The sequence below is a fragment of the Pongo abelii genome, chromosome 20 (genome assembly GCF_028885655.2).
Source record: "Pongo abelii isolate AG06213 chromosome 20, NHGRI_mPonAbe1-v2.0_pri, whole genome shotgun sequence".
Taxonomy (NCBI): domain Eukaryota; kingdom Metazoa; phylum Chordata; class Mammalia; order Primates; family Hominidae; genus Pongo; species Pongo abelii.
The window spans coordinates 9,262,862-9,276,914 of NC_072005.2; the positions used below are offsets into that span (position 1 = coordinate 9,262,862).

General features: G+C 41.4%; 2 protein-coding genes across 5 annotated transcripts in view; one reads left to right on the forward strand and one right to left on the reverse strand.

Moving 5' to 3' along the window:
• The window catches only part of LOC100448033 (olfactory receptor 7D4), a 54,456-nt gene that overhangs the window by 27,804 nt on the left and 12,599 nt on the right, over positions 1–14,053 (reverse strand). The window contains exon 2 of one of the 4 annotated variants that reach the window (XM_063719906.1): positions 11,410–11,769. The exons of the other annotated variants lie outside the window; for them this stretch is intronic. The gene's annotated coding sequence lies outside the window, so the exon portion shown is untranslated. The remainder of the gene's footprint in view (positions 1–11,409; positions 11,770–14,053) is intronic. 4 annotated transcript variants of the gene reach the window in all.
• On the forward strand, positions 7,006–9,403 carry LOC100449000 (olfactory receptor 7E24). The gene has a single exon (XM_024237263.3). The coding sequence runs from the start codon at positions 7,254–7,256 to the stop codon at positions 8,283–8,285; it is 1,032 nt and encodes a 343-aa protein (XP_024093031.3). The 5' UTR covers positions 7,006–7,253; the 3' UTR covers positions 8,286–9,403.

A 14,053-nucleotide genomic window follows, 5' to 3' on the forward strand; every position in this document is an offset into this window, starting at 1 on the left:
GGCTCAAGCTGGTGGAATTGTTGCTCCTTGCATCATCCTTTGAAAGTGCAAGTTGTAAAAGTTTATAGATTCTCCTCAGAGGGTTTATCTGAGAAGCTGCCTCAAGCAGTTAGAAGATACAGCTTCCTGATGTAACTTCAGCTGCAGAGACCAGGGAAGGAGGGGAGGCTTTAGAGGCCTGAGACTTCTGCTGGCATCCTTCCCACCAGGCTGCCTTCTCCCGGGAGAGTCCCTCCTTCAGCCCCAGTCCCTGTGCAGGAGCCTGCTTTCTGGAAAAGGCCCCACAGCCTGGTGGCCACAGACCCAATTCCAGTATCAGACCCACCAGTGACCACTGTGTCAGGATTCAACAACCTCTCCAGACTGTGATTCTCACTGGCAAAACCAAAAACCTATCTGTCTTTATTTGATCAGGAGTACTAAGGCTCCAATGAGACAGTATATTTGAAAAACCCTGGGAATCCACTCTCCAAAGCCTAGCAGGTTTTGTTACTATTATCCAACTCAATGTACAATTCTAAGGTAAATTGAAAAAATGTAGATATCCATTAAAAAGAAAAGTTGAAGTTCTCACATTTCCTGGTTTCCAAATAAGCTACAAAGATCCAGGAATTAAACAGTGTGGTACTATAATACATGAGGACACACATACAGAAAAATGGAAGAGTAAAGAGAGCCCAGGAAGAAACCCTCACTTATATGGTCACATAATTTTCCACATGGATGCCAAGAACATTCATTGGGAAAAAGACAGCCTTTTCAACAAACGGTGTAGGAAAGACTTGATTTCAAAATGCAGAAGAATGAAGGTGGGTTCTTACCTTACACCATATGCAAAAGTTAACACAAAATGGATCAAAGGCCTAAACCTAAGTTCTAACCTATAAAATTCTTAGAAGAAAACATTGATCAATACCTTCATGACATTGGATTTGGTAATGATTTGATCAATACCTTCATGACACTGGATTTCTTAGTGATTTCTTGAATATGTCACCAAAAGCACAGACAACCATATATAGATAACTTGGACTACAACAAAATTAAAAAACCTTTATGACTCAAAGGACACTATCATCAGAGTGAAAAGTTAACCCAGGGAATAGGAAAATATATCTGTAAATCATGTATATGTTTAGAGGCTAACAACCAAACAATATCAAGAACCCCTACAACTCAACAACCAAACAAATGCCCCATTAAAAATGGGCAGAAGGCCAGGCGTGGTGGCTCACACATATAATCCTAGCACTCTGGGAGACCAAGGCGGGCAGATCACCCAAGGTCAGGAGTTCGAGACCAGCCTGGCCAACATGGTGTAAGTCCGTCTCTACTAAAAATACAAAAAATACAAAAAAAATTAGCGGGCTGATGGCCTGCACCTATAGTCCCAGCTACTCAGGAGGCTGAGGCACGAGAATCACTTGAACCTGGGTGGGGGAGGTTGCAGTGAGCCAAGATCATGCCACTGCACTCCACCCTGGGTGACAGAGCAAGACTCCGTCTCAATAAAGAAAAAAAAATGGTCAGAGGACTTGAATAGACATTTCTCTAAAGAACATATGCAAATGGCCAATGAGCATACAAAATTATACCCAGCATCACTCATCAACAGGGGCGTGCATAAAAAACACAATGAGATACCACCCAATAGGATGGCTATTAAGAACAAACAAGCAAAAAACCTTGGTGAAACTGTAGGGAAGGAGGAATGCTTACACAGGGCTATGGAAATGTAAAATGGTGCAGCAGTATGAAAATCCATATGATGGTTCCTCATAAAATGAAAAATGGGACTACCATAGGATGCTGCAAGTTCACTTCTGGGTGCATACTTAAAAGAATCGAAAACAGGGATTTGAACAGATATTTGTATACCCATGTGTGGAGGAAAAGTTAAATTTGAACTCAATTGAACATGGACACAAACAATGGTCAGCAAGTCCTGGAATGGGTCGTGTGAGCCCCTTGAGGCATTCATCCAGCACTGTTTCGGAGAAATCTCTATTTCAATCTATTCCTATACATTAGTTATTGAAAAACAATAGACAATCATGAAAACGAGTTGACCTTTTTGCGTTCCTTGGGCCCAGTCGTGAAGGGACCTCGTGACTGGGCCTCATGCCAAACAACTCATTACAAAAAGAGTTAGGGTCCCAGACTGCGCCAAAGCTTCATGAGACCTCTCCTTGTCTGTGCACGGACTGGTGGCTGACTCTGGAGCCCAGACTGTTGCTGGTGAATCCTTCATAGTCTGGTGAGTGTGTATATATATATATTTTTTCCCTTCTCCCCTTCCCATTGCAATTTGCTTATTATATCTTTTTTTTTTTTTTTTTAGATGGAGTCTTGCTCTGTCTCCCAGGCTGGAGTGCAGTGGTGCGATCTCAGCTCACTGCAACCTCCACCTCCCAGGTTCAAGCGATTCTTCCGCTTCAGTCTCCCAAGTAGCTGGGATTACAGGCACAGGCCACCACACCCGTCTAATTTTTGTATTTTTAGTAGAGACAGGGTTTCACCGTGTTAGCCAGAATGGTCTCGATCTCCTGACCTCGTGATCTGCCCGCCTCGGCCTCCCAAAGTGCTGGGATTACAGGCGTGAGCCACCGCGCCCGGCCTCAATTTGCTTATTATAGTAATTTGCTTATTATATCATTTGCTTATTATATCTACATTACCATTTACGTGGGATAAAGCTTGTTTACCCTTAAAGGTATTGTGTGTGTGTGTGTGTGTGTGTGTGTGTGTGTGTGTGTTTTCTTCTCCCCTTGTGCATTTCCTGCACAGAACACCATGTTTATAGCAGCATTATTCACAATAGCTAAATATATGGAAGCAGCACAAGTGTCCACCAACAGATGACTGGAGAAGCACAATGAGATCCATCCATACAATGGAATATTATTCATCTTTAAACAGGAAGGGACTTCTGACACATGATACAACAGGGATGAATCTTAACAACATTATGCTCAGTGAAAGAAACCAATCACAAAAGGGCAAATACAGACTGGTTCTATTTATGTCAAGTATTTTGTGCAGTTAGATTTGTAGAGATAGTAATCAGAATGGTGGCTCTAGCAGTTAGTGAGTTGAAGGAAGGGATTTTGCTTAATGGTTGCTGAGGTTTTGTTTTGTAGGATAAAAGAGTTCTGGAGATGGATGTGGGGATGGTTGCACAACATTGTGAATCTACTTCATGCTACTGAGCTATATACTTCAAAATGATGAAAATGATAAAATGTTGTATTTACCATTTTATATAAAAGCCATTTATATGTATAATTTTAACATTTATATGCAATATCTTTTATATAATAAAAAGGAAAATAAAAAGTAGACGGATCTTAATAAAAAATAAATGAAAGAAGTGAATAGTACACTCAGAATTCCTCCTGAGTGGAGAAAGAGCCCAAAAGCTTCTGTGGACATTCATTTCCTCTTCTTCTTCCTCTATTAATATGAGGCAGTCCTTAGAGACTGGGGAACATGGACCAGTTTGGCTAATGAGGATCTCTGTGCCTTGAGCCCCCAAGGCCATAGCATAGTGAATACTGAGCCTGTGCCTCCAGTCCTGCAGCGTGAGCTTCCATTCCAGTGGGCTCCACACCTGTCATCTGCATCAGGAGGCTCATGTCTGACCCTGTCTTCCTGCCAGTCCTGAGGACGGAGCCTGAGCCTCCATCGTGCACCATGCAGGGAGGACAGCAGAACTGCTCTCCGTGGTAACGGCCCAGCAGAGGGGAAGCGCAGCTCAGTGAGTGCTGAGGGACAGTCAGGAGCCTTGTTTCCTCCTCATCAGGACAAACAGGACAGTGGGGTGGCAGATGGGAGGACACCAATGTGCAAAATGTCAGCTCAGACGACTGTGGAGTTTATGTTCGGGGTTTATGTTCAAGGTTTATGTTCGGGGTTGTGTGTGTTGTCCTTCATTTCATATTGCTGCACTATTTTACATTTCCATAGCCCTGTACAAGCATTCCTGCTTCTCTATGGTTTCACCAAAACTTGACAGGCTGTTTTGTTCATTTGCTCTTAATAGCTATCCTATTGGGTGGTATCTCATTGTGTTTTTTATTTGCATGTCCCTGCCGATGAGTGATGTTGAATATCATTTTGTATGCTCATTGGCTGTTTGTATATGTTCTTTAGAGCAATGATTATTGAAGCCCTCTGCCCACTTTTAATGGGGTATTTGTTTTGTTGTTGAGTTGTAGGAGTTCTTGGTGTAGTTTGTTTGTTAGCCTCTTAGCATATACATGATGTGCAAATATATTTTCCTATTCCCTGGGTTAACTTTTGACTCTGATGAAATTTTACATTCCTCCCATGCTGATTGAACTTCCCATAGACATCTCACCCAGGATAGCAAAAAGTGGGTCTCTCTAAACTGTGCCCTAAACACAACAAAAAGTTTATAAAGGTGATGTTGAGGATGAGGAGGAAGATGCCAGTCACCATGACATCATGAATTCTTACTGAGGGCTTCCTAAACGCATGGATCTCAGCTCTGTGTTTTGTATAGCTTGTTTCATTTCATCTTCATAATTTTTCCTGAGTTATAGCTGCACACATTATTATTATTGAACAGAGGAGGAAAGGAGCAATGCATTTTTATATAGTTCGTACCAGATCATGAGGTAGAAAGAGGTGATGCCACATTTGCACCAGGCAGTCTAAGTCCAGACACATGGCATTTGGCCAGGCCTCTCTCTGCATCCAATCTTCCCCCCCTCGAATCCCTGTCACACCCAGCAGGTGCCCCGCTAACTGTGCCCTTCCCTTTGGGGCTTCCTGGTAGACCACAGCTAGACCAGTGGGTGCCACGCTCACTCTGTCAAGTATAGAAAGGGCAGCTGAGATCACATCAAAGATCCCAGAAAGAACTGGCACAGGATCACTCAGGGCGCATCTCTCCCTTGCTCCTGTTTCTGGCTTTCCTTGCAGCTCTCTACTTCCTCAAAGGAGAAATAAAATCAGGGTCTTGGGATCCATTTCTATTCAGGAAACCGGAAATAGTTTCAAAATGTGCTTCAGATGCACCTGTGCTTAAGACCTCTGGCCATTGCTTAAAACTTTCTGAGAGCTGGGAAACAATGAAGAAGTTTAGTGCCAGAGACTCAAAGACCAACCATTTAGTTCCAAATCCTGCCCATGCCCCTAATCTGTGTGACAAGGGGCGAGATGTCCATGTCTCTGAGGCTCAGCACTATCATCTGAGTTGATTTCTGGTAGATCCCACTGCAGTGAGCAATGATTAAACAGACCGTGGGTGCTCCTGTGTGATCCCTATGTGATGGATGCATAAAGTGAAGTATATTCTACATGTTTTCTATTAATATTTCAAGGTTAATCTCCATATCATTGAACTGAAATATCCAGGAACCTAGCTATGGTTCCCAATGTCTCTGACAGGACATTTAATTTTTGCCCTTATATAAGTAAGTACTGAGGATTGTGAGAGGAATATTTGAGTTTCTTTCAACTCTGATTTCCCAGAGCCTGTATCTTGCTTGGTACAGAGGAGACACCAAAAATTAGAATCTCTGTTACATATTGAATAGACCCTTCCTTAGTTCACAAAATTGGCTGTGATCAGTGTGACTTCAACACACTCACTGCTTTCCTATCTGTACTTTCATTCCTTCCAGAATGTGTCACAAACCAGGCAGAATGTAAAGCAGCACTTTTTTGTGTCTATATTATGGACACATAATAACAGCATCTACAACATTTAATTACTTAAAGACCATGGCAGAGATTTTTTACAGGCATAAAAAAAGAGAAAAGGATGCAGAAGGAAGTGGGGGCAGGTAAACCTTATTGTTTAGATCAAGATAAGTTTTAGAGTTTCACATGATTCCAGCCACAATGAAAGTAATGCCAAAGTATTTTAACATTACCTTGGCCAGGCACAGTGGCTCACACCTGTAATCCTAGCACGTTGAAAGGCAGACGTGGGCAGATTACTTGAGGTCAGAAGTTTGAGACCAGCCTGGCCAACATGGTGAAACTCCATCTCTACTAAAAATACAAAAATTAGCTGTGCATGGTGGGGCATGCGCCTGTAGTCCCAGCTACTCGGGAAGCTGAGGCATAAGAATCGCTTGAACCCAGGAGGCGGAGGCTGCAGCCAGCTGAGATGACGCCACTCCATTCCAGCCTGGTGACAGGCTCAAAACTTCGAGACTCAGGTCCCAAAAAAAAAAATTAAAAGCACTTTAACATTATATTAATGTTCTATCATCCACAGGTGTGTTGCACACTATCAACATCTTTGCTATCAGTGATGTCCTGGTAATTATGTGCATTTAACTAAACCTTCCTTTTAATTATTAGTCAGGGTCTCACTCTGCCACTCTGCCTAGAGTGCGGTGGTATGATATGGTTCAGTGCAGCCTTGAACTCCAGGGCTCAAGCGATTCTCCTGACTCAGCCTCCTGAGTAGCTGGGACTACAGGGCGGCACCACCATGCCTGTCTAATTTTTTAGTTTTTTGTAAAGATGGGGTTTTGCTGTGTTTTCCAGGCCAGTCTTAAACTCATATCCTCAAGCAATCCTCCTGCCTTGGCCTCCCAAAGTGCTAGGATTCCAGGTGTGAGCCACCACCCTGGGCTACTTTCTTATCAAAACTCCAAGTCCACCTAAGGCAAGGACAGGAGTTATAATTAAGTGAATTTTAAAAGAAAGCCCACATATTTGAGTGAGTACTTACTTCCATGAAGAATGAAAGTCAGAAAACATAAGAATGATGGAAACCGTAGAATATAACTGGTATGTAAAGATGTTTTCTGGCTATGAACTATGAACTTTCATTGAGTTTTTGAGACAACATGATCCTAGATCTTATTGAGTGTTGATAAATATCCTCAATCAATGGAATTTGTAGAATTGTATTAGAATAAAACAAGACATAGCTGACTCCTTCTTAGTATCCTTTCAATGGCTTTAGTCTTTTTCTTAAAGGGGCAAGAATATTTTTATTGTATATTTTTTCCTGGTAAATTAGGCTATATTTTACAGTGATCATGGATTTCTAAAATCTCTAACGTTTTTGCTCTCCTAACATTCTTCAATAGACTGTCTCTAAGGTAAGTGTATACAGAAAGAGGTGAATAACACAAAATCAATTATGAAGTAGCTCTGAGGAAATTGGGTTTGTCACAACTGAGAACTATTTCTGAGGGTGTATAATCCTATGTGAAAACTTAATTTCTGAATTGCTTCTATCCAAAATATAGACACAGTGCTAGATGCTGGTTTACTTACGTCCTATTTTCCAATTCTCTTTTTTTTTCCTCAAAAGGTGTCCGAGCTACACAGAGCCACAGAATCTCACAGGTGTCTCAGAATTCCTTCTCCTGGGACTCTCAGAGGATCCAGAATTGCAGCTGGTCCTCGCTGGGCTGTTTCTGTCCATGTACCTGGTCACGGTGCTGGGGAACCTGCTCATCATCCTGGCCGTCAGCTCTCACTCCCACCTCCACACCCCCATGTACTTCTTCCTCTCCAACCTGTCCTTGGCTGACATCGGTTTCACCTCCACCACGGTCCCCAAGATGATTGTGGACATGCAAACTCACAGCAGAGTCATCTCCTATGCAGGCTGCCTGACTCAGATGTCTTTTTTTGTCCTTTTTGCATGTATGGATGACATGCTTCTGAGTGTGATGGCCTATGACCGGTTTGTGGCCATCTGTCACCCCCTGCATTACCGAGTCATCATGAACCCATGCCTCTGTGGCTTCTTAATCTTGTTGTCTTTTTTTATTAGTCTTTTGGACTCCCAGCTGCACAATTTGATTGTGTTACAGCTCACCTGCTTCAATGATGTGGGCATTTCTAATTTCTTCTGTGACCCTTCTCAACTCCTCCACCTTAGGTGTTCTGACACCTTCATCAATGAAATGGTCATATATTTCATGGGTGCCATATTTGGCTGTCTCCCTATCTCAGGGATCCTTTTCTCTTACTATAAAATTGTTTCCTCCATTCTGAGAGTTCCAACATCAGATGGGAAGTATAAAACCTTCTCCACCTGTGGCTCTCACCTGGCAGTTGTTTGCTTATTTTATGGAACAGGTCTTGTAGGGTACCTGAGTTCAGCTGTGTCACCATCCCCCAGGAAGAGTATGGTGGCTTCAGTGATGTACACTGCGGTCACCCCCATGCTGAACCCCTTCATCTACAGCCTGAGGAACAAGGACATTCAAAATGCCCTGTGCAGGCTGCGCAGCAGAATCATCAAATCTCATCATCTCCATCCTTTTTGTTACATGGGATAGAAATGGCAGCAAAATTTAACACCTAGGCCTGCAAATTCTGCCTCCTTGGTCACATTATTTTTGTTGCTTGATGGCTTTCATTCCTTTCTGGGTTTCGTATGTGAATATTGCTTGCTTTGTTTTGTCTTTAATTGCAATGGGTGAGTATTCTGGTATCCTTTGTTCATCATACACATCATGAATGATTCCAATATATGCGCGTAGACAGCCTCCTTTAGTATCTGTGCAATGATCTTGATATCCAGGTGCAATCACAAATCTTTTCTTATAGACTTGAAATCCTCACTTAACATTGTCAAGAGGTTTTTGGAAACTGCAACTTTAAAAAAACAAAGTGCAGCAGGTCCTGAAATAAGTTCATTTTGTTCAATGTTGTTTAGTTTTAATTTTGGTGAGAAATGAATAAATTGGTTTCATGATTCATCGTTTTGCTTGAATTGTGGTTTCTAATTTTCTGTGGAGGATGTTAAGTGAGGACTTATGATACTTCGTATTTACCTCCCTTTTTACAGTTTTTGTGTAATTTCTGTCCAAATCGCATCTAGGAAATCACTTTAGGCAGCTTATGTATGATGATGTCTATCAATGGTCCTCACATTTGGTTTTATTGAAATCACCTGGGGACCTCATAAATACTGAGGCCTGGGTGTCATTACCAAAATTTACTTGGACCTGTGTGGGTTGAGGAATTTTAAAAGCACCAGAAATAGTTCAGGTGATGACGTTTCTAAAGGGACGGAGCTATAATGGGTAAGTTACAAAAGAGTTTAATGTAGCACCAGGCAACATGATTCATTCAAATATCTTCTTAAAATGCATTGTTGTTCAGCACTGTAGAAATTTACATTATGGCCGGGCGCGGTGGCTCACACCTGTAATTCCAATACTTTGGGAGGCTGAGGTGGGCAGATTGCCTGAGGTCAGGAGTTGGAGTCCAGCCTGGACAACATGGTGAAACCCCATCTTTACTAAAAATACAAAAATTAGCCAGGCATGGTGGTGCGTGCCTATAATCCCAGCTCCTCAGGAGGCTGAGGCAGGAGAATCACTTGAATCCAGGAGTCAGAGGTTGCAGTGGGCCGAGATAGTGCCATTGCACCAGCCTGGGCTAAAGAGGGAGACTCCATCTCAAAAAAAAAAAAAAAAAAAAAGGAAAAAAGGAAAAGAAAAAGAAAGAAAGAAATTAACTTTATGTTGTTTTTTTACCACTATAATTTTTATTGTACATTTATTCAGCATAGATTTATACACATACAATTTTTTCTCCTCTTTCACTCTTGTGCATACATAGAAAGGGAAATAGAAAAGAATAACATGGTAACAGTATCACTGTAGCTTCACATTCAGAGACTAATTTTTTTTGAAATTTGCTACAGTTTTAGTTTTTATAAAGAAAATGCGATATATATATATACACAATGGAATATAATTCAACCATAAAATGCGTCACATCCTGTCATTTGCAGCAGCAAAAATGGAAAGTGAAATAAGCCAGGCACAGAACGATAAATATTGCATATTCTCACTCACGTGTAAGAGCTAGCATGTGAGTCCCATGGCATTAGAGAGAAGAGTGGTGGTTACCAGAGGCTGAGAAGGGTGTGTGAGTGGGTGTGGGGGATGAAGAGAGTTTGGTTAATGGACACCAACATACAGTGAGATAGAAGGAATAAGTTCTAATATTTGGTAGCACAGTAGGGTAAGTATAATTAAAAATAATTTATTATATACTTCTTTTTTTTTTTTTTGAGTCTCACTTAGTCACTCAGGCTGGAGTGCAGGGGCATGATCTCAGCTCACTGCAACCTCCACCTCCCGGGTTCAACCGATTCTCCTGCCTCAGCCTCCTGAGTAGCTGGGATTACAGGTGCCAGCCTCCACGCCCAGCTAATTTTTGTATTTTTAGTAGAGAGGACGTTTCACCCTGTTGGCCAGGCTGGTCTCAAACTCCTGACCTCAAGTGACTCATCCGTCTTGGCCTCCCGAAGTGCTGAGATTACAGGTATGAGCCACCTGGCCCATTTATTATATATTTCAAAATAGCCAGAAGAGATTTGAAATATTTCCAAGAAAAAGAAATGATACATGTTTGGAGTGATAGATATTCTAAATATCCATAATTACACATTGCATGCTTATATCAAAATACCACGTGTACTCTATAAATATATGCAATTATTACATATCAATAAAAAATTTGATGGCTATTTTAAATGGAACTTTTGAAAATTAAATTATAACTTATTGTATAGAAATAGAGGTTTTTTTTGGCATAAAGAACTTCATGGCTGGGCATGGTGATCATGAGGTCAAGAGATTGAGACCGTCCTGGCCAACATGGTGAATCCCCGTCTCTACTAAAAATACAAAAAAAAATTAGCCGGATGTGGTGGTGGGTACCTGTAATCCCAGCTACTCAGGAGGCTGAGGCAGGGGAATCACTTGAACTCAGGAGATGGAGTTTGCAGTGAGCCGAGATGACACCCACTGCACTCCAGCCTGGGGGACGAAAAGAGAATCTGTCTCGAAAAAAGAATAAAAAATAAAACAAAAAAAACACACCCTCTGTTAAATTTAATTTGTCTAAGGCTTTTCTTGTAACACAACAAAACTGCACATGTACTTTCTGAATCTAAAATAAAATAAAATGGCCGGGCATGGTGGCTCACACCTGTAATGCCAGCACTTTGGAAGGCTGAGGCAGGCGGATCACTTGAGGTCAGGAGTTTGAGACCAGCCTGGTCAACATGGTGAAACCCCGTCTCTACCAAAAATACAAAAAAAAATTAGCCGGGTGTGGTGGCAGGTGCCTGTAATCCCAGCTACTCAGGAGGCTGAGGCAGGAGAATTGCTTGAACCCGGAGGCGGAGGTTGCAGTGAGCCAGGATTGCACCATTGCACTCCAGCCTGGGGGACAAGGGTGAGACTTCCTCTCAAAAATAAATAAATAAATAACATAACATAAAATAACTCATGCAAGCACCCTCATGTGCTCTATTATTAAACCTAGTGATATTTCTATGATTTATTTCATGTTTCCTATGTCATGAAGCATATTGCCTGAGAATAGCGACAATTTCATCTTTTCCAGTCCTTGTACTTTATTTAGTCATCTCCTGCCTACCTGTCTCAGACTCCAGCACAATACCCAGAGGCAAGGTTGGTGAGGATCCTGGTTTGTTACTGTTGAATCTAAAATAAAGGCTTCAGGCTGGGCGCAGTGGCCCAGGCCTGTAATCCCAGCACTTTGGAAGGCCAAGGCAGGTGGATCACTTGAGTTCAGGAGTTCGAGACCAGCCTGGCCAACATGGTGAAACCTCGTCTCCATTAAAAATATCAAAATTTTGCCGGGCGTGGTGGTGGGCGTCTGTAATCCCAGCTACTCAGAAGGCTGAGGCAGGAGAATCACTTGGACCTGGAAGGCGGAGGTTGCAGTGAGCTGAGATCATGCCACTGCATTCCATCTGGGCGACAGAGTGAGACTCTGTCAAAAAAAAAAAAAAAAAAAGTAAAGACTTCTCATCTTCTTCTGTTAAGTGGTATTTACAGAAGGGTTTGGGTTCATCTCCTTTATCAGGTTTAAGGCATTTTACTTCTAATCCTAATAGGCTCTGATATTTTGAATTTTACTTTTGGATGTTGAAATGTATCACAGTTTGTATCTAATGAAATAATATATAATCTCTCTTGTTTAATGTGTCAAAGCAGTGAAATACCCTTACAGTTCTCCTGATATTATATATAATATATATGTTAGAGACAAGGTCTCACTCTGAACTCCAGATTGGAGTGCAGGAGCACTGTCATAGCTCACTGCCGCCTTGAGTTCCTGGGCTCCAGCAATCCTCCCACCTCAACTTCTTTAGTAGCTAGGACTGCAGGCACATGCCACTACGTCCAGTTTATTTTTAAAAATTTTTTAAATTATATCTTAAGTTCTGGGATACATGTGCAGAACGTGCAGGTTTGTTTCATAGGTATACATGTGCCATGGTGGTTTGCTGCACCCATCAACCCATCATCTATATTAGGTATTTCTTCTAATGGTATCCCTCCCGTAACTCCTACCCACCGACAGGTCCCAGTGTGTGATATTCCCCTCCATGTGTCCATGTGTTCTCATTGTTCAACTCCCAATTATGAGTAAGAACATGCAGTGTTTAGTTTTCTGTTCCTGTGTTAGTTTGCTGAGAATGATGGTTTCCAGCTTCATCCATGTCCCTGCAAAGGACATGAATTCATCCTTTTTTATGGCTGCATAGTATTCCATGGTGTATATGTGCCACATTTTCTTTATCCAGTCTATCATTGATGGGCATTTGGGTTGGTTCCAAGTCTTTGCTATTGTGAATAGTGCTGCAATAAACATATGTGTGCATGTGTCTTTATAGTAGAATGATTTCTAATCCTTTGGGTATATACCCAGTAATGGGATTGCTGGGTCAAATGGTATTTCTGGTTTTAGATCCTTAAGGAATCGCCACACTGTCTTCCACAATGGTTGAACAAATTTTAACTCCCACCAACAGTGTAAAAGCATTCCTATTTCTCTACATCCTCTCCAGCATCTGCTGTTTCCTGACTTTTTAATGATCATCATTCTAAGTGGCATGAGATGATATCTCATTGTGGTTTTGATTTGCATTTCTCTAATCATCAGTGATGATGAGCTTTTTTTCATATGTTGGCCGCATAAATGTCTTCTTTTGAGAAGTGTCTATTCATATCCTTCACCCACTTATTGATGGGGTTGTTTTTTTCTTATAAATTTAAGTTCCTAGTAGATTCTGGATATTAGACCTTTGTCAGATGGACAGATTGCAAATATTGTCTCCCATTCTGTGGGTTGCCTGTTCACTCTGATGATAGTTTCTTTTGCTGTGCAGAAGCTCTTTAGTTTAATTAGATCCCATTCGTCGATTTTGGCTTTTGTTGCCATTGCTTTTGGTATTTTAGTCATGAAGTCTTTGCCCATGCCTATGTCCTGAATGGTATTGCCTAGGTTTTCTTCTAGGGTTTTTATGGTTTTAGGTCTTACTTTTAAGGAAAGACAACCTTTTCAACACATTGTGTTAGAAAACAGGATTTTCACATGCAGATGAGTGATGGTGGATCTTTACCTTACAACTTTTGCAAAAATTAACACAAACTGGGTGAAAGACCTAAACTTAACAACTAAAAGAATACAAATTTTACAGAAAATATTGGGAGACACTTTCATTATATTAGGTAAGGTACAATTATTTGTATAAGACACAAAATGCACAGGGAACAAAAGAGAACATAGATAACTTGGGCTGGGTGCTGTGGCTCATGCCTGTAATCCCAGCACTTTGGGAGGCTGAGGAGGGTGAATCACTTGAGCACAGGAGTTTGAGACCAGCCTGGCCAACATGACGAAACCTCATCTCTACTACAAATACAAAAATTAGCTCCACTTATAACAAAGTATCTCTCAGATCACAGTGCAATCAAGCTAGAACTCAGGATTAAGAATCTCACTCAAAACCGCTCAACTACATGGAAACTGAACAACCTGCTCCTGAATGACTACTGGGTACATAACGAAATGAAGGCAGAAATAAAGATGTTCTTTGAAACCAACGAGAACCAAGACACAACATACCAGAATCTCTGGGATGCATTCAAAGCAGTGTGTAGAGAGAAATTTATAGCACTAAATGCCCACAAGAGAAAGCAGAAAAGATCCAAAATTGACACCCTAACATCACAATTAAAAGAACTAGAAAAGCAAGAGCAAACACATT

Excerpts from the sequence above, each read along its gene's own strand:
- LOC100449000 (XM_024237263.3), top strand. The coding sequence starts at position 7,254 with ATGCTGGTTTACTTACGTCCTATTTTCCAATTCTCTTTTTTTTTCCTC.